At 46.2% G+C, this 23,093-nt stretch overlaps 2 protein-coding genes and 1 long non-coding RNA gene across 9 annotated transcripts in view; 2 read left to right on the top strand and 1 right to left on the bottom strand.

Annotated features, from left to right (window-relative positions):
* The first annotated feature begins 106 nt into the window (after positions 1 to 106).
* On the top strand, positions 107 to 12,679 carry LOC144380031 (uncharacterized). The gene is made up of 3 exons (XR_013443747.1): positions 107 to 269; positions 11,117 to 11,235; positions 11,975 to 12,679. It is a non-coding gene; the product is annotated as an uncharacterized LOC144380031 (long non-coding RNA).
* Positions 12,680 to 18,876: 6,197 nt separating this feature from the next.
* CIMIP2B (ciliary microtubule inner protein 2B) lies at positions 18,877 to 21,038 on the top strand. Of its 3 annotated transcripts, none has more exons than XM_078061438.1 (6): positions 18,877 to 19,030; positions 19,552 to 19,643; positions 19,733 to 19,947; positions 20,165 to 20,216; positions 20,335 to 20,486; positions 20,778 to 21,038. In XM_078061438.1, exons 1-6 carry the CDS (start codon positions 18,969 to 18,971, stop codon positions 21,018 to 21,020), a joined length of 816 nt encoding a protein of 271 aa, XP_077917564.1. In that variant the 5' UTR covers positions 18,877 to 18,968; the 3' UTR covers positions 21,021 to 21,038. The 3 variants fall into 3 exon arrangements, with proteins under 3 accessions (XP_077917564.1, XP_035937173.1, XP_035937175.1); XM_036081280.2 differs by having other exon boundaries at positions 19,420 to 19,643; positions 20,434 to 20,486; XM_036081282.2 differs by having other exon boundaries at positions 18,882 to 19,030; positions 19,420 to 19,643; positions 20,289 to 20,486.
* The window catches only part of RUSC2 (RUN and SH3 domain containing 2), a 70,709-nt gene continuing 68,588 nt past the window's right edge, over positions 20,973 to 23,093 (bottom strand). For all 5 annotated transcript variants that reach the window (XM_036081215.2, XM_036081218.2, XM_036081216.2 and 2 more), the window contains 3 exons: positions 21,984 to 22,791; positions 21,752 to 21,889; positions 20,973 to 21,670 (listed from right to left, as the gene is read on the bottom strand). In XM_036081215.2, coding sequence (XP_035937108.1) covers positions 21,469 to 21,670; positions 21,752 to 21,889; positions 21,984 to 22,791 — 1,148 coding nt within the window. In that variant the 3' untranslated portion in view covers positions 20,973 to 21,468. The remainder of the gene's footprint in view (positions 21,671 to 21,751; positions 21,890 to 21,983; positions 22,792 to 23,093) is intronic.

The raw sequence follows: 23,093 nt of genomic DNA, 5'->3' as shown, positions 1-23,093 counted from the left end.
CGCTTCCGGTTCTCCGCTGGCTCCTCCCCCCGGGCGTCGGCGAAATAGCCAATTATCGCCAGGGATGAGTGACGTCGCTTGATCCGACGGACGCCTCCGGGGCAAGCGATTGTGGGCGGCACTGAGCAGCTTGCCACCTAGCGGCGGAATGGAGGGCGGCGGGAGTGGAGGCTGCCGGTCTCCGGAGGGAAACGGGCTGCGACACAGCTTGAGGGAGGAAGGCTGAATTCTTTTCAAAAATTGTCAAGTACTGCATTTCTGTTTTTGTGGTAAGATGGAAAGGAAATTTATACAAGCACAGTCCGCATCCGTGTGGGTGCTCGCCTAATGACAGAGTCCTGGCCGGTGTTTATGAGAGATGGAGCCGAGTTCTGTTTAATTTTCCAGGGCTAATGAATAGAGAAAAAGCAGTCTTAGATTACAAACGGTGCCTTAGGGTGGAGAGAAGGCCAGAGGCTGTGCCCGTGCACCGTGCAACAGAAGGTTTCACACAGCTTTGGAGAGAGAGTGGGAGAGATTCACCATCGTCCTAGAGCCAGTGGAGACGGGCCAGTCTTGAGAACAACATGTGCCTGGGCCTTGTTTGGTCTCAGCAAAACAAACTCATTCATGACCTTAATGTTAGCATCCACAACTATTTATTTATTTATTTATTTTTTAAAGATTTTATTTATTTATTTGACAGAGAGAGACACAGCGAGAGAGGGAACACAAGCAGGGGAAGTGGGAGAGGGAGAAGCAGGCTTCCCGCGGAGCAGGGAGCCTGATGCGGGGCTCGATCCCAGGACCCTGGGATCATGACCTGAGCCGAAGGCAGACGCTTAACGACTGAGCCACCCAGGCGCCCCAGCATCCACAACTATTTAATTTGTAAGTTTGATTTCTGTAGTTGTATGAGATCTATAAACACTAGGAATTTATGCTTCATTTTGTTAAAATAATATTATAATAGATAATTCACATATATCTGACCCTTTATCTAAATTTGAGAGTTACTATCATTGGTGGTAATAATTCCAAGCAGAGGGGCCAGGATCCTGTTGTAGAAAGATCACTGTGGTTGTCCTCTGGAAGCAAGGAGACTTGCCAATGCTTCAGTCAGGAAAGGAGGAGAGACTGAACTAGGATAGGGATAATAGGGAAGGAGAGGAGGAAACATTCAACTAATACGGGAAAGCTTGCTGATTGATTTAGTATCCAGAGTCAGTCAGTTCAGTGGAAAGAAGGAGCATCAGCCAGGATTTTTTTTTTTTTAAGATTTTAATTATTTATTTGAGAGAGAGAGAGAGAGCACAGTTGGGGGCGGGCAGAAGGAGAGGGAGAAGCAGACTCCCGCTGAGCAGGGTGCCTGGCTTCATCCCAGGACGCTGGAATTATGACTTGAGCGGAGGGCGACGCTTAAACGACTGAGCCAACCAGGCGCCCTGGGGCCAGATAATTCTTTATTGTTAGGTGCCTGTCTGTGCATTGTAGAATGTTTAGCAGCATCCCTGGATGCCAGTAGCAGCTCCCCTAGTTGTGACATCAAAAATGTCTCTAGACATTGCCAGTTGTCCGCTGGGGGAATGTAGGAATTAGAAAATAATACTCATTCTATTCTTCCTTCCTTCCTCTACAAAGAGAAACTTATCCATACCTGTTTGTTACCCAGAGATACATTTCATGTAGGAAAGGCAAGAAAAATGCTTGTTTCCCTTTTATTTTCCCAGCTTTTAGTGAGTTAGTTCCCTTGCATCCTTGAAAAAGTGAGGTATTTTTTAATGTCAGGGTTTATTTTTTTATTTAGAGAAAGCATGTGAGCAGATGGGGGGCAGAGGGAGAGGGAGAGAAAGAAACTTTTTTTTTTTTTTTTTAAGATTTTATTTATTTATTTGAGAGAGAGAATGAGACAGAGAGAGCATGAGAGGGTCAGAGGGAGAAGCAGACTCCCTGCCGAGCAGGGAGCCTGATGTGGGACTCGATCCCAGGACTCCAGGATCATGACCTGAGCTGAAGGCAGTCGCTTAACCAACTGAGCCACCCAGGCGCCCGAAGAGAGAGAAACTTAAGCAGGTTCCATGACCAGTGTGGAGCCTCACACAGGGCTCAATCTCATGACTCTGAGATCATGACCTGAGCCGAAATCAAGAGTTGGATGCTTAACTGACTGAGCCACCCAGGCACTCTTAGGGTTTTTTTTTTTTTTTTTTTTTAAAGATTTTATTTATTTATCTGACAGAGAGAGAGATGGTGAGAGAGGGAACACAAGCAGGGGGAGTGGGAGAGGGAGAAGGAGGCTCTCCGCCGAGCAGGAAGCCCGATGCGGGGCTCGATCCCAGGACCCTAGGATCATGACCCGAGCCAAAGGCAGACGCTTAACAACTGAGCCACCCAGGTGCCCCAGTTTTGTTTTGTTTTGTTTTGTTTTTAATAGTACCATTATGAACTCATAATTTAACACAAGTATGATGTGTCTCAATTGTTGACTGTTTTTATCATTTTTAAATTGTCCTATTTTGGCCAGTGGGAATGAGTCCTTTTGACACAACCCTTAAGGTTTCTTGCTATTTGATATGGTAAAATGTTCCAGGCTCATTTTGTGCACTCCTAGACTAGAGCTGGTATCAGCTATTTTTTCCAATGAGTCATAGTTCCTTTTAGTTAGAAATGGTATTTAGAGACCACAGTCTGGCTACTAGGGATATAAGATTATTTGGCCTAGGAAGAGCAGTTTCGTGAATATAGTCGATTAACTGTTCTTCTCAAAACAGTCCCCTCTACCATCTCTTTATTATGAAAAATTTCAAACAGGTAGAAAAGTTGAAGGAATGCACAGTGAATACCTGTGTACCTTCATCTAGGCTCAACAATTGTTAACATTTTGCTGTTTGTTCTCTTCGGGTCTCTCTCTCTAATGTGGTATATGATATATGATCTGACAGAATAGAATACATTTTTATTGTACCATTTGAAAATAACTTGTAGGCATCATGGCACTTCATTAGCATTGTCTCCTAAGGTCATTTTCTGTGTAGCCAAAATACCATTATCACATCTTGATTACTTTCTTTATTTAATTTCTTGATTCTCCTCATATTTTATTGGCTCTTTCTTCTAGTCTCTTTTGCTGATCTTCTAGATCTTCCTGATCTCTAAGCAGTGACATACCTAGGGCTCCATCATTGGACTTCTGCTCTTCTTTCTACACACTTATGTGGCATTAACTCAAAGGCTTTAAATACTATTCACATGCTAATAACTCCCATTTTCTCTCCCACTTTTCCTCTGAACTCGGCTCCTGTATTCAGTTCCCTACTCATCAGCTCCAGTTGGATATCTTTTTTTTTTTTTTAAAGATTTTATTTATTTATTTGAGACACAGAGAGAGAGAGAGAGAATGCACAAGCTGGGGGAGGGGCAGAGGGAGAGGGATAAGCCGACTCTCCACTGAGTGGGGAGCCTGACTCGTGGCCCAAACCCCGGACCCTGAGATCATGACTGGAGCCAAAGTCAGATGCTCAACCAACTGAGCCACCCAGGCACCCCATATCTTTTTTTGTTGTTGTTAAGATTGATTGATTTATTTTAGAAAGTGCTTGTGCGCTTGTGCTTGGGGGGGAGGGGCAGAGGGAGAGAATCTCCAGCCGACTCCTCACTGAGCATGGGAGCAGGACATGGGACTCAGTCCTATTACCCATGAGATCATGACCTGAGCCGAAACCAAGAGTTGGACACTTAACCGACTGAGCCACTCATGTGCCCCCTCCAATTGGATATCTAATTGGCTTTTCAAAAGCAATGGGTACAAAACAGAACTCTTGAATCTTGTACCTCTTTCCCAGCTTTTCTCTAAGGCTTTGCCATCTCAAATCTAATCCATCTCAATAAATCTAATCCATTAGGTGCTTCAGGCCGATAATTCAGAGTTATCCTTGACTTTTCTCTTTTTCTCTGCCCCATATTCAGCATATCAACAAATTGTGTCTGCTAAATGTTTGAAATCTGTCCATATCTTGATCACTTCTGACATTTCCACTGCCTCTGACCCAATCTAAGCTGCCTCCTTTTTGGTCTTTCTGCTTATGCCTCTGTCTCCCTATAGCCTCTTCTCTACCGAGCAGCCGGAATACTCCTGTTTAAAGTATAAGTCAGGGGGCGCCTGGGTGGCTCAGTCGTTAAGCGTCTGCCTTCAGCTCAGGTCATGATCTCAGGGTCCTGGGATTGAGTCCCACATTGGGCTCCCCGCTCTGCGGGAAGCCTGCTTCTCCCTCTCCCACTCCCCCTGCTTGTGTTCCTGATCTCACTATCTCTCTCTCTCTGTCAAATAAATAAATCTTTTAAAAAAAATAAAGTGTAAGTTCATTTTCTCTCTCTGCTCAAAACCTTCTGTTATCTCATTCAGAATCAAAATCAGAATCTTTACTATTGGGACCCCTGGGTTAAGCGTCTGCCTTCAGCTCAGGTCATGATCCCAGAGTCCGAGGATCGAGCCCCACATCAGGCTCCTTGCTCAGTGGGGAACCTGTTTCTCCCTCTGCCTGCCACTCCCCCTGTTCATACTCTCTCCCTCCCTCCCTCTCTCTCTCTCTGACAAATAAATAAATAAATAAATATTTTTAAAAAACCCCAAAATCTTTACTATAGTTCTATTTTTTTTCTAATATTTATACCTTTGATTTCTGTTCTTTTGCTTGAGACCTCCAGTATAATGTTGAGTGAAGTAATGGCAGTAGACACTTGTATCTTGTTCCTGATCTTTAAAAGAATGTTTTTGATTTTTCACTTTTAAATTTCATGTTTACTGTGGGTTTTTTTGTAGCTACATATACCAGTTAGCTCTTATCACAAAAGTGGCATGTAGCTGATCACATCAAAACCCAGTGGCATAGGGGGCACCTGGGCTCAGTCAGTTAAGCGTCTAAATCTTAATTTCGGCTCAGGTCATGATCTCAGGGTCCTGAGGTTGAGCCCCATGATGGGCTTCCCTCTCAGCAGGGAGTCTGCTTGTCTCCCTCTCCCTCTGCTCTTCCCCCTGCTCGCACTCTCTCTCTCTCAAATAAGAAAATAAATCTTTAAAAAAAAAATTTTTTTTTTTTTAAAGATTTTATTTATTTATTTGACAGAGAAAGAGCGTACAAGCAGGGGGAGTAACAGGCAAAGGGAGAGGGAGAAGCAGGCTCCCCAAGGAGCAGGGAGCCTGATGTGGGGCTCGATCCCAGGACCCTGGGATCATGACCTGAGCCGAAGGCAGTTGCTTAACCAACTGAGCCACCCAGGCGCCGCCCCCCCCAATTTTTTTTTTTGAGAGAAAGATAAAGTACAAGCAGGGGGGAAGGGTAGAGGGAGAGAGAGAGAGAGAGAGAGAATCTCAAGCAGGCTCCATGCTCAGTGCAGAGCCCAATAAGGGGCTCAATCTCAGGATCCTGAGATCATGACCCGAGCCAAAATCAAGAGTTGGACACTCAACCAACTGAGCCACCCAGGTGCCCCAATAAATAAATCTTAAAAAGAAAAACCCAGTGGCATAAAACAACAATTACTAATTCTCCTAAATCCATGCGCTGACTGGGGTCAGCATTCTAAACTAGGATTGGCTAGAGAGTTTTGCTGTGTGACATCTGTCTCTCTTCCTGGGACCAGCTGGATAGCCTAGGCATGTTCTTCTCATGGTGATGGAAGAAAGGTAAGAGGACAAGTATGGTTTTGCAACTGCTTTCATGTCTCTGGCTCATAACATGTCTGTCAACATTCCAGTGGCCAAAGCAAGTCATATGGCCAAGCCCAAAGTATGCTCTATCTAGAGTGGGGATGGTAGGAAGGAAGAAAAGATTTCTAAACAATGATATAGTATATTCATTAATTTTCTAAATTAAACTAACTTTGCATTTATAGAATAAACCTAACTTGACCTTTTTTTTTTTTAAAGATTTTATTTATTTATTTGAGAGAGAGAATGAGAGACAGAGAGCACGAGAGGGAAGAGAGTCAGAGGGAGAAGCAGACCCCCCGCTGAGCAGGGAGCCCGATAGGGGACTCGATCCCGGGATTCCAGGATCATAACCTGAGCTGAAGGCAATCGCTTAACCAACTGAGCCACCCAGGAGCCCAAACCTAACTTGATCTTGATGTTTTTTCTTTTTCTTCCCCTCTTCCCCCTCCTCCTTCCTCTCCTCCTCCTACATTATTAGATTTGGGTTGCTTTTTTTGGTATTTTATTTAATTTTTTATCAGTTTTATATTGAAATATAATTGAAATACCATATAATTCACCCATTTAAAGTGTAAAATTCACTGGCTTTTGTTGTATTCACTGAGTTTCCAACTATCGTCACAATCAATTCTAGAGTATTTTCATCATCCCAAGAAGAAGAAACCTCATGTCCGTTGGCAGTCACTCCCTATATCCCCCTCCGACTCCTTCACCAATAGTCCTAGGCAACCATTAGTTAACCTTTTCATTGCATAGTTTTGCCTCTTCTGGACATTTCATATATTGAATCATGCAATATATGGGCTCTTGTATCTTGCTTTCACTCAGCATAGTGTTTTCAAGGTTTATCCATGTGATAGCATGTATCAGTACTTCATTCTTTTTTATTGCTGAATAATATTCCATTGTTTGAATGTACCGTGTTTATCTGTTCATCAGCTGATTGTCGTTTGGGTTGTTTCCACTTTTTGGCTGTTATGAATGATGCTCCTATGAGCATTCATGTATGGGTTTTTGTGTGGACATATGTTTTCATTGCCTCAGGTCCCTTTTGATGTGTTTTGTTCCCCTGTTCTTCCTTTACTACCTTTGTTTGGTTTAAACTAATATTTTTTAGCATATAATTCTAGTTTTCCTGTTTTTTTTTTAACATTTTAGTTACTTTCTTAGTGGTTGCTCTAGGGATTACAATCTAGTCAAATTGTTGAAAGGCAAACACACAGTTATCTAAACCTTATGTAGTTGATTTGCTTTGGGTAATCCTCTGGAGAACACTTAGATGTTCTGAAGTCCCCAGCATGACATCTAACTGGTAGTGCTGGCTAGTAAAGCTATTCATATTTGAATTTATTTTTCATGTAATAAGCCATCTTACACTACTCTTATTCTCATTGTTTTTCAGTGGCTTCTTAGGGTTTTGTAGCTAAGCAGATAAAGATTTTCTTCTTTCCCAACATTTATGGTTCTTATTACTTATTTTTGTTTCATGTACTGTCTAGACTATCTAGAGTAATGTTGAATAATAAAGGTAATAGTGATCAGTCTTGTCTTGGTTCTGACTTTTATAAAATTGCCTAAAATGAAGGACTATCAACTCTACACGCTGGCATCCATCTTATGGCCATGGCCAACATAGTTAATCCTTAGTACTTTTTCTGCTAAGCCACGACCCTTTTTCAGAAACCTCACAGTAACATTCCCCTAAATGACTAGTTAATTGGTTTTGGTACAGTGAATGAGATCTGTTGGCCCTGGCTATTCTCTTTGAAGTAGTTTGATATTGGCTGTTCATTTCAAATATTCTTTTTCATGTTTCTGTTCCTGGTTTACTAAAAAGACTTATTTTTATTTTTTTTTAAAGATTTTATTTATTTATTTGACAGAGACACAGCGAGAGAGGGAACACAAGTAGGGGGAGTGGGAGAGGGAGAAGCAGGCTTCCCGCCGAGCAGGGAGCCTGATGCAGGGCTCGATCCCAGGACTCTGGGATCATGACCTGAGCCGAAGGCAGATGCTTAACGATGGAGCCACCCAGGCGCCCCTACTAAAAAGACTTTTAAAAATCACAAGTGGATATTTAATTTTCTTTCTTCTTCTTTTTTTTTTTTTTTTAAGATTTTATTTATTTGACAGAGAGAGACACAGCGAGAGAGGGAACACAAGCAGGGGGAGTGGGAGAAGGAGAAGCAGGCTTCCTGCAGAGCAGGGAGCCCGATGCGGGGCTCGATCCCAGGACCCTGGGATCATGACCTGAGCCAAAGGCAGATGCTTAATGACTGACCCCCGATATTTAATTTTCTAAAAGATTTCCCCAGGGTCTGTTAGAGTGATGAAATGGCTATTTCCTTTGGTTTATTCATGTTAACTACATTGATGGATTTTCTGGTTCAATCATTGCTGTAGTCCTAGAAACCTACTAATCTTAGTGTATATTATTCCTTTACAATATTGCTGGATTTTGTTTAGTTCATATTATATGCCAGATAGCTGTGCTGCATGCTAGAGATACACTTGTGAACAAGATAGACAGATAAAGTATTTGCCTGTATTGGGCTCTCAGTTCAGGGGTAATAAAGAGAGAACATTTGCCAGTGCTCCCTTATGCTGAGCCTTTGGCAGAAATCACTCAAGATACGCTGTCTTGCAGAGCCTTGAGAAGTCCCAGAAAGAGGGCCGTGGTCATTTAGTGGTATCTTCCATTGGACTGGAGGAGAGCAGGCAAGCATCCTGCTATTTGCTATCCCTGGTTTGATGTTTTATTTGTAATTTTTCATCTGTATAACTTGTGTGAGGCTGTTAGGTTTTGAATTAAGTTAATACTAATTTGGTGAATTAAGTGTGATGTGGGTCTTTTGGTAGGGGGCATCTATTTGACCACTTTTTCAGGTTCTTCTGTGGCTATATTTTATTCAGATGTTCTGTATCATTTTGGATTGATTTTGATTTATATTTTCCCAGACAATATTAATTGCACTGAAACTTTCTGGTTTAGTTACATGGAGTTTCACTTAGTATTCTTTTATAATAAAAAAAAATTCCTGTGTGCCTGTGTTTTTAGCCACTTCCTCATGCCACTCAGGGGGGTTTGTGGTCTTTTTTCTCTTGGCTAGCTGTGCCAGTAGTTTGCTGACTATGTTGTCTTTTTTTTTTTTAAACAGCTCTTAGAAACATTATTTCTCTTGTTTTTCTGGTTTCTGGTTTATTGGTGTCTATTGTTAGCTTCATAAATTTTTCCTCTTTTCCTTAGCTTATGATGTTCCTCTTTTTCTAGCTTCTTGAGTTGACTGCTTATTTATTAGCTAGTTAACTTAGTTAGTTGGTTTTAGACTTGTTTCCCTGGCTAGGCTGTCTGCAGCCTGTTCTGCTGACATCCTCACGGCCTGCAGCGCACAACGTCCTGCCCTCCCTCGGCACAGCTGGTTGGTCAGGGCCGCCTACCCGTCTGCTGTGAGGCCAGGCTTCAGAGAGACAGAGGTGGTATAGATATCAGTGTTCATCTATATCTGCTTCTCCTTTCTCCCTGGGCACATGGAATCGTGTACTTCCAAGCTGCAAAATGTTAATGATTGGTAAATCTCGGTAAAGGTTATATTTTTATTGTGCTTTTTCTGTAGGTTGATTTTTTTTTTCCAAATTAAAAAGTTAAAATATATATATATATATATATACCAGGGACCCAATTCCCAGAATAACCTGGATGGGGCCAGACATGAATATTTTTAAAAAAACCACTCTATGTAATTCCGAAGCACATCCCTGCTTAAGAAATCACTGTTACAGAGATGGTGGGGGAAGAGGAGCTCATTTTGCGATGAGCCACACGCACACTGAAGCTATGAGGGAATAGAAATCCATCTGGGAAGAGGAGGGACAGAGAGTTTGCAGATTGAGAGAGAGAATGAGGGGAGGAGAGAGAGAGAGAGAAGTGAGCAGATTCACAGAGAGAAGCACGTGGCCCAGGGAGAAAAGAGTGAAAAAAACCAGCCTTCGCTTTTATCAGCTTTCAGGTTTCTCAATTCCAGGTTCCATGAGGCCAGGCTATATAGTTCGTGCCTTGGGTACCCATGAAATCGGATTCATCTTTAAGATAATCTCTCCTTCCTCTCACTCTTCACCCTGTTCCTGTACTTGGGCCAGGAAAAGTGGACGGTTGTTTCTTGTCACAAAGCCCGCTCCCACTGGAACGCTTGTTGTGATATTATTGACAGTTTATTAGGTGCCAGCAACCACTCTGCTTTATATTACCATTAAAGTTTACAGTATTATGCTTACAGTATTACTATTCTCATTTCATAGATGAGGGGACAAGAGATCCAGAGAGGTTTACCAGTTTGCCCAAGGTTGTACAGCTAGTGAGAGATCCAGAATTGAGCCTATGTCCTTAGTCATGATGTCAGTATGCACTCGAGGCTAAAAATTGCCTCTGAAGGGGCACCTGGGTGGCTCAGTTGGTTAAGCGTCCGACTCTTGATTTCGGCTCGGGTCATGATCTCAGGGTCCGGGGATTGAGCCCCGCATTCAACTCCTCCCTCAGCAGGGAGTTTGCTTGATTCTCTCCCTCTTTCTTCACCCCTCCCCCTGCTCGCTCACTCTCTCTCTCAAATGAATAAATAAATCTTTAAAAAAATCTGCCTCTGAATTCAGCTTTGATTGAATTCTCATTTGTTATTTATCTCTGAATGATGGTGTGTAATCATACTTTTTTCTTTGCCCCAATAATTATTTAAGAAGACATTTTTAAAAAGATTTTATTTATTTGAGAGAGAGAGACAGTGAGAGAGAGCACTGAGCTGGGAGGAGAGGGAGAAGTAGGCTCCCCTCAAGCAGGGAGCCCAATGGGGGGCTCGATCCCAAGATCCCAGGATCATGACCTGAGCTGAAGGCAGATGCTTAACTGACTGAGCCACCCAGGTGCTCCAAGAAGGCATTTAAAACATGTCTTAGGGGGACGCCTGGGTGGCTCAGTTGGTTAAGCGGCTGCCTTCGGCCTGGGTCATGATCCCAGGATCCTGGGATCGAGTCCCGCATCGGGCTCCTTGCTCAGCAGGGAGTCTGCTTCTCTCTCGCTCTCTCCCTCTGCTTGTGCTCTCTCTGTCAAATAAATAATAGAAATCTTAAAAAACAAAACAAAACATAAAACATGTCTTAGGGGCACCTGGCTGGCTCAGTTGGTGGAGCATGTGACCCTTGATCTCAGGGTGGTGAGTTCAAGCCCCACACTGGGTGTGGAGCCTACTTAAAACGAAATAAATAAAAAAAAATCTTAGTGTTTAACCTAATTTTTATTTTTCATTTACAGGTTTATTGTGTTTGTGTGAGAAAATGTGCCTTGATTATTTTGTGCTTATTGGGATTTTTGAGTTTTTTCTTTGTGGCCTATTATAAGGTGTTTTTTTGTTTGTTTGTTTGTTTGTTTTTTAAATGTAGGCTCCATGCCCATTGTGGAGGCCAGTGTGGGGCTTGAACTCACCACCCTGAGATCAAGACCTGAGCTGAAATCAAAAGTCAGACGCTTAACTGACTGAGCCACCCAGGAGCCCCATAAGGTAATTTGTTTTTGTTTAATCTCCATTGTGGCATTTATTGTGTTTTGACTTTCTCTGTACCTCTGTCTCTTCTTTAAAGATGTAAAATCACTGAGGTCAGGAGTTACATCTAATTCATCTATTCATCTCTGTATTGACCAGAAGGTAACTGCCTGGCAGAGATGTTCGATGAAAGTTAGTGGACTGAATAAATTAATGTTGGTCCTTGTGGATTTGAAGAATATTGTACATGAAAAAAGGCCAGAAGGAGACTGTGACATTTCCTTTGCTTTGATCCATCCTCTGTGCTCAGAGCAGTGATATCCAGATAGTGGCCTATTTTCAGGAAAACTTATAGTTGAATAAGATTCAATTGGAGCTGCATCCTAGGAGGAAAATGCACATTTTAAAGATCATGGAAACTGTATGGAACTTTTACAAAGATGGTTGCATTTAGAAATGACTCTGAAAGCATGTCAAAGTTTCTTTTCTTTTTATTTTTTGAAAATGTGTGTTTTTGGTTTTTTTTTTTACAGCCCATTAAATATTTGCACTGGCGAATAGGTAAGGGAGTTAGAACTGGAAAGGGTCTTTTCTTTTTTTTAAGATTTTATTTTTAAGTAATCTCCACACTTAACATGGGGTTCAAACTCATAACCCTCAGATCAAGAATTGCATGTTCCACCGACTGAGCCAACCAGGTGCCCCAGAACTAGAAAGAATCTTAATAACCATCCAGTGCATCTCTTTCATTTTACAGATGTGGCTCAAAGACTTGAAGTGATTTGCCCAAGCCTGAACTATTAGTCCCATGCTCTAGTCAGGACTAGACTCTACGACCCGTTTTTTTTTTTCCAATGGCCAACAGACACATGAAAAAGTGCTCAACATCCCTCGGCATCAGGGAAATCCAAATCAAAACCTCAATGAGATATCACCTCACACCAGTCAGAATGGCTAAAATTAGCAAATCCGGAAACGACAGATGTTGGTGAGGATGCAGAGAAAGGGGAACCCTCCTACACTGTTGGTGGGAATGCAAGCTGGTGCAGCCATTCTGGAAAACAGTATGGAGGTTCCTCCAAAAGTTGAAAATAGAGCTACCGTACGGCCCAGCAATTGCACTACTGGGTATTTACCCCAAAGATACGAATGTAGTGATCCGAAGGGATACGTGCACCCCGATGTTTATAGTGGCAATGTCCACTATATGACCCGTTTTTAAAAGTCTCCTGTGTAGCTGATATGAGGATTTCTTAATCTCAGGAAACAAACTGAGGGTTGCTGGAGTGGTGGGGGCTGGGAGAAATGGGGTGGCTGGGTGATAGACATTGGGAAGGGTATGTGCTATGGTGAGCGCTGTGAATTGTGTAAGACTGATGAATCACAGACCTGTACCTCTGAAACAAATAATACATTATATGTTAAAAAAAAAAAGAAGATAGCAGGAGGGGAAGAATGAAGGGGGGAAATCAGAGGGGGAGACAAACCATGAGAGAATATGGACTCTGAAAAACAAACTGAGGGTTCTAGAGGGGAGGGGCGTGGGGGGATGGGTTAGCCGGTGATGGGTATTAAGGAGGGCATGGAGCACTAGGTGTTATACGCAAACAATGAACAAACCACCTTCACTTGGAACATCAACCACACCTGGCTGATGGTGGTGGAGGAACGATGCGTTTACTGTGTGAACTCTGATAACAGCGGCTGGACCAAAATCTGCCGGGAAGCCTGGGTCTCCTCTAGCTTATTTGGTGTCTCCAGAGCTGTCCAGGAATTTGATCTTGCCCGGTTCAAAAGCAACGTGACCAAGACAATGAAGGGCTTTGAGTACATCTTGGCCAAGCTGCAAGGGGAGGCCCCTTCCAAAACCCTCGTTGAGACAGCCAAGGAAGCCAAGGAGAAGGCCAAGGAGGCGGCACTGGCAGCTACAGAGAAGGCCAAGGACCTGGCCAGCAAGCAGCAGCAACAGCGGCAGCACTTCGTTTAGCCAGCCCAGGCCCCGGGGCGGTGGGACACCTGACCGCCGGCTCCAGTCCCTCTGCCCTTCCCCCTCGTACTTTACTAGTAAAACTCAACTTCCAGCCCTTTCTGCTCTGGGGGAGGGGGGGGGTTGGGGCTGGGTGTCCTGTTCGGGGCGGAGCCGAGGACAGGCCCAGGGAGGGGCGGTGGCTCGCTCGGGGGCACAGCGTGCAGGGGTAGGAAGCCTAGACTGTAAGCTCCGCAAGGGCAGGGGCCTTTGTTGCGTTCTCTGATGTGTCCCAGGTACCTGGAACAGCATCTAGCACATAACAGGCACTCAATAAATAGTTCTTGGAGGCACTATTGATGGAACATACATCAGAAACCAATGATGTAATGTATGGTGATTAACATAACATAATAAAAATTAAAAAAAATTTAAAAAAATCAAGGCAATTTTACCAAAGAATATATTTTAGAATTACAAAATTAGGGACGCCTGGGTGGCTCAGTCGTTAAGCGTCTGCCTTCGGCTCAGGTCATGATTCCAGGTCCTGGGATCGAGCCCCGCATCAGGCTCCCTGCTCGGTGGGAAGCCTGCTTCTCCCTCTCCCACCCCCCCCCGCTTGTATTCCCTCTCTCGCTGTGTCTCTCTCTGTCAAATAAATAAATAAAATCTTTAAAAAAAAAAAAAAATTAAAAAATTAAAAAAAAAAGTTAAAAAAAAAATAAAAGTCTCCTGTGTAGGGATGCCTGGGTGGCTCAGTCGGTTAAGCGTCTGCCTTTGGCTCAGGTCATGATCCCAGGGTGCTGGGATTGAGCCCCACATCGGGCTCCTTGCTTGGCAGAGAGCCTGCCTCTACCTGTGCTTGTGCTCTCTCTCTCTGACAAAAAAATGAAATCTTAAAAAAAAAAAAGTCTCCTGTGTATAGCTAATAAATCATCCTTATTCAGATGCTGGTATTCCTTTTTAATATTTTGACTTCTTGAGTTACTTAAAATAGAAGAGTATATTAAAATCTACCAGTGAATACTACTCTTTCTGGTCATTTCTACTTGGATTCCTCCCATCCCCACCCTACCTCTTGGATGTCAAATGCCCAGATTTGGATTATCATAATCCTTGGTTTATGATATAGTCTCATCATTGGTCCTGCGTTAATTATTAATGTATAATAATAATCATTTATGAAGCCACTATCCCAAACAAAACCTGAGACCTTGGCAATCACGTACATCTAACTGTATGGTCTCTCCTCCCATTTTGTCTCACTCCCTGTAAAGTAAGCATCTGAAACTCATGCTCATCATTACCTTGCTTTCCTTTTGATGTAGTTTTATTGCAGCTCTCCCTCTCTGTATATTTCTTTTTGCCTATTTCACCCCTCCCCTCTGGCAGCCACCACTTTGTTCTCTATATTTATGAGTCTGTTTCTGTTTGTTCATTCGTTTTGTTTTGTTTTTTAGATTCTACATATAAGGGAAATTATGTGGCATTTGTCATTCTTGGTCTGACTTACTTTACTTAGCATAATACCTCTAGGTCCATCCAGGTTTTTGCAAATGACAAGATTTCATTCTTTGTTTATGGCTGTGTAATATTCCATTGTGTATGTATATACACCACATCTTCTTTATCCATTCATCTATCGATGGACACTTAGGTTGCTTCCATATCTTGACTATTGTAAATAATGCTGCAATGAACATAGATGGGGTGCAAATATCTTTTGAATTAATATTTTCATTTTCTTCAGGTAAATACCCAGAAGTGGAATTATTGAATCATTGTATCTGTTTATTTTAATTTAAAAAGGTTTTGTGTTGTATGTAATCGTTTGGAGTTTATTCTTTTCACATCTTGTTTCACTTGTGGTGGTCTCTTGATCTGAGGAATTTTTTTCAAGGGCCCCGTGATTTTCTTTTTCTTCATCTTCATTGAGGGGATTTATGCTTGCCCAGTATTGTCTTACAATCAAATGACTGATCTGGGATCCATCTGAAACTTTTTTGTGGTAAGATTTTTAAAAACTGAGGTATAGTTGACACATAACATTAATTTCAGGTGTACAACATAATGATTTGGCATTTGTACTTATATGAAATTTTACAGCAATTCCTGGTCAGGATCAAAGGCGGAACGACACAAGTTATAGACTGCTGTTTCGGAGACCTAACAGGCTGTGTGGAACGGGCAGGGCACTGACGTGGCTCTTTCCTAACCGGACCCTCGTTTTGTGAGTAGGTGTAATCCCAGTGACACCTTCTGTCCATTGGCACTGGCTGTGCAGCTCCCACCAGGAGCAAGCTGGGGTTTGGTTGCCATGACGACCGTCCCCTGGAATTGGGGGCACAGAGGCAGTGAGCAGTCCTGTGGGCCCCTCAGCTAGTTCTTTCACTTCCTTCCCAGGTTAGAACACCTTTCCGATCTTCAGGGACTTAGAAATACTGTTTACACAGATGGAAACAGTAGTAACAGGCTATTCACCAAGAGGAGTGGACTGTTTCTTCACAAGCACAAATGTAAGACTCACTGTAACCTCTTTCCTAATTTGTAGTAATTCACACACTGATTCCAACTGCCATGGTTGGTCCTGCAGAATTTGTACGAGCCTCTCCCTTCTAATCTGCACCCCACCTTCACATGCTGACCTTTCAGTCTCTCAGCTTCACTGCTTTCACCTGAACCCCCAACCTCTTACTGTCCTCAGCTCTTTTCCTTTCTCCCATTCCCACCAAATTCCAACCGAACACTAGGAATTGCTATTTAGTTAGCACTTAACATCAGCTAGACACTGGGGCGAGTGGCTCTTTATGTATCATCTTGTGCTACTGTTTTGTCCTACTCAATGAAGTAGTAACATTAGTGTCTTCATTTTATGGCGAAGAGACTGAGGCTCAATGAGATGAATTTGGCCAATGTCTGTATCTCCAGGGAAGCTAGGAGGTGAACTAGTTGTTGTTGTTGTTGTTTGTTTTTATTTTTATGTTACAATGCCTTGGGCTCCAAGTAAAAGAAAACTTAAATTGGCTTTAACAATAATGAAATTATTTCATATAAAAAGGTTGGTTAGCTCAGTAGTTCATCAAGGACCCAGGCCTTTCTACTCTCCTATCCATCCTTGCTGTATTCAGGCTCTGTCCCCAGGTTAGCCTAGCTTCCCACAAGGTTTCATGATGCCTACCAGAGTTCTGTCATCATGTCCATAGAACTTCTAAAGACAGGAAAGGACATCTTTCCTTCGTGTCTATCTCTCTCTCTCTCATTTGTCATGCATTTAAAAAAAAGATTTATTTATTTGAGGGGGGTGAGGGGCAGGAGAGGGAGAGAGAATCTTAAGCAGGTTCCACTTCTAGCCAGATGCAGGACTCGATCTCGACCCTGAGATCATGACCTGAGCTGAAATCAAGAGTTGGACGCTTAACCGACTGAGCCACGCAGGCATCCCTGTCATGCATCTTTTTTTTTTTTTTGTCATGCATCTTTTTATTTTTATTTTTTTAAGATTTTATTTATTTATTTGACAGAGAGAGAGAGAGAGAGAGACAGCGAGAGAGGAAACACAAGCAGGGGGAGTGGGAGAGGGAGAAGCAGGCTCCCCGCAGAGCAGGGAGCCCAATGCAGGGCTCGATCCCAGGACCCTGGGATCATGATCTGAGCCAAAGGCAGGCCCTTAACCGACTGAGCCACCCAGGCACCCCTGTCATGCATCTTTTTAAAGAGCATTTTAAGTTGCTTACTTTTCTTAGGACCCTCTCTTATCCTGGCTGACTTCCCTTTTATTGTCCAGAATGCCATAAGCCCGTGCCTCACTAATCACTGACAAGGGGGAATAGGACCACTACGATGGGCTTAGACTAATCAAGACTCAGTCCCAGGGCTGGCCCCAAGCTTCTCTGAAGCTCTTGGCTGCTCCACAGAAAAAAATTAAGGTTCTGTTAGGAAGAAGGGAGATGGGGGTAGGGGAATGGGTATTCAGTGTGCAACCAATAGTGTTTGTTACAGAATCCAAAAGTCTAGGTTGTTAACCTTGCCACACTGCTGCTTTTCTGGCTTCTCCCCTCAGTTCCCATCCCCATCTAGCATATTTCCTAAACAGTGAGCCAAGTCTACAACCCTAGCTCTAAATGCTACATACCAAGGCCGTCCTTGGCAGAACAGTGAGAAATGTGAAATGTATTCCTTGGGGCCCAGCGCTCCTGTGCAATCCACAAGTTAGGGACGCGTGCTTGGTTAGCCTGGGCATGTCACACTCGGGTGGGGAGAAGAGCAGAGGTTCTGCCTCCTGGAAAGGTGGACTGGCCTGACCCTGACCCAGCCCCAGAGCTGAGTTCCAGTCATGCTCCCCCCTCTCTGAGAGCTCTTCTTTCTGGTCCATACTTCTCTGCTCTTAGAATCTGAATTCTTTTTTCTTTTTTTCCCCCTTCCTTCTTTCCTCCCTCCCTTCCTTCCTCTTTTTTCTTTCTCTCTCTCCTCTTTCTTTCTTTTCTTTTTTCTTACTTTATTCCCTTTCTTTCTTTTATAAATAAGCTCTGCAGCCAGTGTGGGGCTTGAACTCACAACCCTTAGATCAAGAGTTGCATGCTCTACCAATTGAGCCAGCCAGGCACCCTCTGAATTATTTTCTTAACAAATTCTAATTTGTCCCCTAGTCTTAAAACCCAACATTACCATCATATTTCCTTTCCTTGAACTCCCACAGTAGAAAAACCCATATCCACTGAATTTACTAACCAGTCACAGGTCTCCTATGTGGGTTAGAAGCTTAGAGAAAATATTAGACAATAGGGAAGAAAATTTTTAGTAGCTGAGTGCCAGGTGCTGGGGTAAATTCTTTCCCACACTGACTTTATCTTAACAGCACCCTGGTAGGTTAGGTTATTTTAACTTTCACATTTGGGTTTAGGGAATTCATGTTCAGCAGAAGTCAAGTTGGCTGCTCAGACAAGGTTAAGGATGGCTCGTGGCCACAAGCTAGTAACTAGGAGCCCATGATAGTGTGACCTCAGGCCCATGATCTTTCCCCTCCACCCCCTCTTTCTGACTTCATGGTCTTTGCTGGTACAAAACACATTTGTATATATTAATTCGAGCCTCACAACAGTAGCAGGGTGAGTTCTGGTATCTACCTTTTGTAAAAGGTTCAGAGATATAAATGACTTGCCCGAAGTCACATGGAGCTTAGCTTCTCTGACTACAGAATGTGCCTAGCAGAGCACGGCATTATTTGTTGAATGATAATCCAGACGATGGTGGATATTCAATAAATAATTCTTGTCAAAGTAAAATGATTGAAAAGAAACTTAATGTCACTGCTTAGAGGTCTCTAGGTTCCTTTTTCTCCCTGTCACCTCCCTTCTGGGATCCCCTTAGAGACCCTCTTTTCCCAGGCATTCCATCACTTTCAGTCAACACTCACAAAGAGTAGCACCCACGTGTCTTCAGGCAGGGGGTTTAAGAAGGAAGGGTGGTCCTCTTTAAGACAGAGCTGAATGGACCTCACAGTTTTTGTTCTCTCACCTCCCACCTTAGGGCTTCCTTTGCTCCCTGGAACAGGGAGGCCACACTCAGACTTTTTCCCTACCTCCACGCGGTAGACTGCATTTGTTCTGGAGTAGACCAACCAGTGAGCTCCGGGCCTTGGCCCTGGCAGTTACCTCCCTAGTACCTCCTCCCCTCTCTCCTCCCTTGGCCCTGCCTCCTGCCTCTGGCCCCGCCCCACCACCCTGGACACAGTACAAAGCCTAAAGCTTCGGCTCCAAGGGAAACAAAAGGAACTGCCTGGATTCCCATGGCTATGGCCAGCACCTTCATACCAGGGCTGAACCCTCAGAACCCTCATTATATCCCAGGGTAAGACTTCTACCCAGGGCACACCCCTGCTTGCTTCTGGGAATAGGGCTATAAGGACATGGGAGTTGTGCCACGCAGGACTTGGGGGCCAATAGACAAACTGGTATGGTAGGCCCAAGGCTGAGATATTCATGGTGTTGGATGGAAAAGGAAGAGCAAGGGGATAGTGGTAGCTGGGCCTGTCACAAAGCTTTGTGTTGTCTTCTCCATGGTAACAGGGTAATAGCAGAGGGGAAGGGTTGAAAACCCAGAGAGAACTGAGAAATGCCTGCTCCAAAGATATACGCAGCCGAATCCAGAAAAAACCCCAGGGCTTCAGAGGTCTCTGTTTCCATCTCTGCGGGTGGTGGGGGAGTCTAGAGGTGAGCGGGTGAGCCCTGTGCTTACAGGTACACTGGACACTGCCCACTGCTTCGCTTCAGCATGGGCCAGACCTATGGGCACATGACCAGTCAGCTGCTTCGAGGGTTTCCTGGCCTAGCCTGGCCCCCCACCCATCGCACACTTCTGCCTCCCATCAGGCCTCCGGCATCTCCTGAGGTTCCCAGGGGAAGCCTGCCTGTCAGGCGGGGGCATGAAAGGCTCAGCTCCAGCATGATTCCTGGGTACACAGGTACGTACGGACAGTCTGAACAGGTGTCCCCAACCCAGAACGTGTGCCCCAAACACTAACTGAGATCTTTCTTGCCCCCTCCCACCCAGGTTTTGTACCCCAGGCACAGTTCATCTTTGCCAAGAACTGCAGCCGGGTCTGGGCTGAGGCTCTGAATGATTTCACTCAGTGGTCTGTGGGACAACGGGGTCAAGAGCTGCCAAAGGAGGCCAAGGGTAAAAAAGATGTGGAGAAAGACGAAGAGCCAAAGCCGGAGCCAGAGCTGGAGGCAAAGGAGCCAGAGCTGGGGCAAGAGGCAGAACAAGTGAGACCAAGAAGGCTGGAGGGGGCCCGGGGGGCTTGGGAGTGGGGAGCCTGACCTCTGTGTGGCTGGGCCTAGGCGGGGCGGCCATGAGTAGCATGGCTATGGGTGCAGGGGATGTGGGCTTGACCGCTGGCTCCACCCCCCGGGGAGCTTCTGTTGGAGCACAGGGGCTGAACTGGATAGCCTTACTTTTTCTCTGCCACCTTCTCCTCACAAGGCTTCCCCCTATTCCATGGATGACGGAGATCCTCGCAAGTTCTTCATGCCAGGTGAGAGGAAGTGGCTAATGACCAAAGGCATGGGGAGGCTCCCAGGAGGTCCTGACTCAGTATCCCCCCCAGGCTTCACTGGTTACGTGCCCCGTGCCCGCTTCCTCTTCGGCTCCAGCTTTCCTGTGCTCACCAACCGGGCACTGCAGGAATTTGGACAGATGTACTCAGGGAGCAGACCCCAGAAGGATCCCAAACATCTCCCTCCACTTTCTAGGACCTATCCTCAGAACCTGTGCCTTTTACCTAATTATGGGGGCTATGTGCCAGGTGAGGATAGCCCCAAAGGGGACTGGAATATTTGTGTGTGTATGTGTGTGTGTGTGTGTGTGTGTGTGTGTGTGTGGAATGGGTGGAAGTGGCTGGGGGGGGCTGGAACTAACAGATAATGGGGGGGGCCCTTGGATCATGTGGTTTGGCTTTCTCACTGGGCAGAAAAGGATATGGAGGTAGCTCACAGTGGGAAGTTGGGACCAGATTTTGGAGGGCTTAGGCACGGCTGAGAAATAAATGGCTCTCCTTGCCACTGGCTACAAGTGACAGATTCTGTTGTCCATACAGGATATAAGTTCCAGTTCGGGCACACATATGGGCATCTCACCCATGATGCACTGGGCCTCACCACCCTCCAGAAGCAGCTCCTGGTATAGGTACCTGGACTTCAAGTTCCCTCTTCTGTCTTCCTATCTCAGCCATCCTTTTGGAAGGAAGAGAGGTGGGCCCGAGGGGGGCGGGGGGAGGCACAAAGAGAAATGGTTTGGAGGCCGAGCACCTTTTTTATTAATAGGTGTAATAAATAAATAAATAAATACATAAACAAGCCTGGGCTCCTCATCCCTCTTCTGACCACCAGGCGCTGGCCACAGCCTATTTACATTGGGGGGCTCAGGGAGCTGGCCCCAATACTGTCACCTCTCCTCCTCACCACCCGGCCTAGGGAACCCTGCAAATGGGCCTCTGATCACCTCCCTCCATAGGGATGTGCTTATCTGTACCTATGGAAGGGCTGGCCCACGTGGGCCGGGGAAATCCTGGCAGCCCAGTGCTGCATCCCTTCCCTCCTTTCCTGGGTGGAGGTCTGGATGAGGTCACTGGGACAGTTAATGGGGAGTAATTAATACTGAGCACAGGGATGTATGGCCCCCAGCTCTCAGTCTATTCTCTGTGGCCAAGCCAGAGGGCTTGGGAAGGGCTCTCAGGCTCTGAGACAGGGGTTATGAGGGTCCCTGAGGCCACCAGCATGCACAGGGCCTCAGTTTTGGCTGCTTCCGGGGGTTGGACTTGGAGATGGGGTCAAGGTCACATAGGCCAGAGGCACCAGGCCGGTGTCGGGGCCACGGCTGCAGCGCAGCCAGTCTCCTCCAGCTGGCCCCAGCACCCGTAGGATATCTCCCTTGCGGAAGCTCAGCTGTCCGGGGCCTGTGGCCAGGTGATGACAGAGTGCCTTCACCTCGCTGGGGAAACAACAAATGGAGGTCAGAGAAACCCCACCCAAAGCCAAACCCAGCCCCCCAGTGCTATCTTCCAGGGCTTACCATGGAGGCTTGGAGGGCAAGACTGGAGAGTGTGGCTCCTGCAGGCTCTCCTTGGGCTCTGGCTCTCGGCGGGCACCCACTGTCTGTGCCACTAGTTGGAACATGGACTTGTCCAGGCTCAGCCAGTCGGACGGTAGCCTAGGGGAGAGCAGCCGGGGCTCCGGCTCTGTCTGTGCTCTGGCTTAGATAGGCTCCCCAAATCCCCCTGTCTACACCATGGGCTGCCTCTCACCTGTTTGTGGGCCGGGTCTCCCGCTGAGCCTTTCGGGAGCCAAAGAGGTGTCCCCACTTGATGCCCCCGGGTGAAGGCTCTGAGGCTCCTTCCTCATTTTCTGCTGGGGGGGCAGTGGACCCCTCCCTCTCCCGGCTGCGCCTCAGCTCAGCCAGTACAGAATCAGGGGGGCTCCCCATCCAGAAGGGCCAGCCCCTGTCCCGGCCAAGGGTCTCCTCAGGGGCAGGACAGGCCTCTGCCCCCTCGACTACTCCCTCTCGGGGGGGTGGTCCCCCGCCTCCTGCCCCTTTCTTTTTCTCACTGCTGCTACTGCTGCCACCACGGGGGAACCTAGAGCCCTCAGCTGAGCCATCGATGTAGACCTGGGAGCTCTGCATGAGCTGGTACCACCAGCCAGCCTGCCCGCCTCGGGCCCACCTGCCACGTCCTGAGCCCCCAGCTGCCTCTGCCACCTCTTCTGTCTCCTCTTCCTCCTCGTCTTCTCCACCTTCGGGGGCGCCCACACCCTTCACCCGCTCCCCCTGGACCGCCCTGTCCATGTCTCCGGGTCCCTCCTGGCCCCTGGCCCGGGCCAGCTGCAGCGTCGAGTGGGCGGACAGCAGCAGGTCCTGGGACACCCGCAGCAGCTCCTTGTGCTGCCGCTGCTGCTGCCCACTTTGCAGGAGCCGGTGCTGGAACAGCAAGTCGAGGCTGAAGGGCAGCAGGGCCAGGGGCTGCAGCAGCAGCAGCAGCTCCTCGAAGAGGCCGGGGCACACGGTATGCGCTGCACTCAGGAAGCCCCACGGCTGGTAGTGGGTCTGGATGATATCTGGGGGAGCAAGAGAGAGGGCCTGAGCCCCACAGAGAAGCAGAGCCTGGCCTGGGGGTGGGGGGCCTCCGAGAAGCGGCCCCGGCAGAGCCGCTGCGTACACCGCATGGGCGGGGCACTGTGCCCTTGGGTGCACGCCGGTGCCAGAGAGGCCGCCTGACGCTTGTGCAGGTCGTGACCTCCGCAGCCGTAAGTGGCGGCCGCAAGTTCACAGGAGAGCTGTGGGGGTTCCTGGTCACCCTCACTTCCAGATTGCCCGAGTATCCTGCTGACTCCAAGGCTCTAACACAAGTAGAAGCTGG

The sequence above is a fragment of the Halichoerus grypus genome, chromosome 14 (assembly GCF_964656455.1).
Source record: "Halichoerus grypus chromosome 14, mHalGry1.hap1.1, whole genome shotgun sequence".
In the NCBI taxonomy this organism is placed as follows: Eukaryota; Metazoa; Chordata; class Mammalia; order Carnivora; family Phocidae; genus Halichoerus; species Halichoerus grypus.
The sequence above is the reverse complement of the archived record's forward strand: the minus strand, read 5'-3'. Positions and strand labels throughout refer to the sequence as shown.

Coding starts and splice junctions, on each gene's coding strand:
- CIMIP2B (XM_036081280.2), top strand. CDS start 18,969: ATGGCTATGGCCAGCACCTTCATACCAGGGCTGAACCCTCAGAACCCT. Junction 19,031..19,419: donor AACCCTCATTATATCCCAGG/GTAAGACTTCTA, acceptor CTGTGCTTACAG/GTACACTGGACACTGCCCAC. Junction 19,644..19,732: donor CATGATTCCTGGGTACACAG/GTACGTACGGAC, acceptor CCTCCCACCCAG/GTTTTGTACCCCAGGCACAG.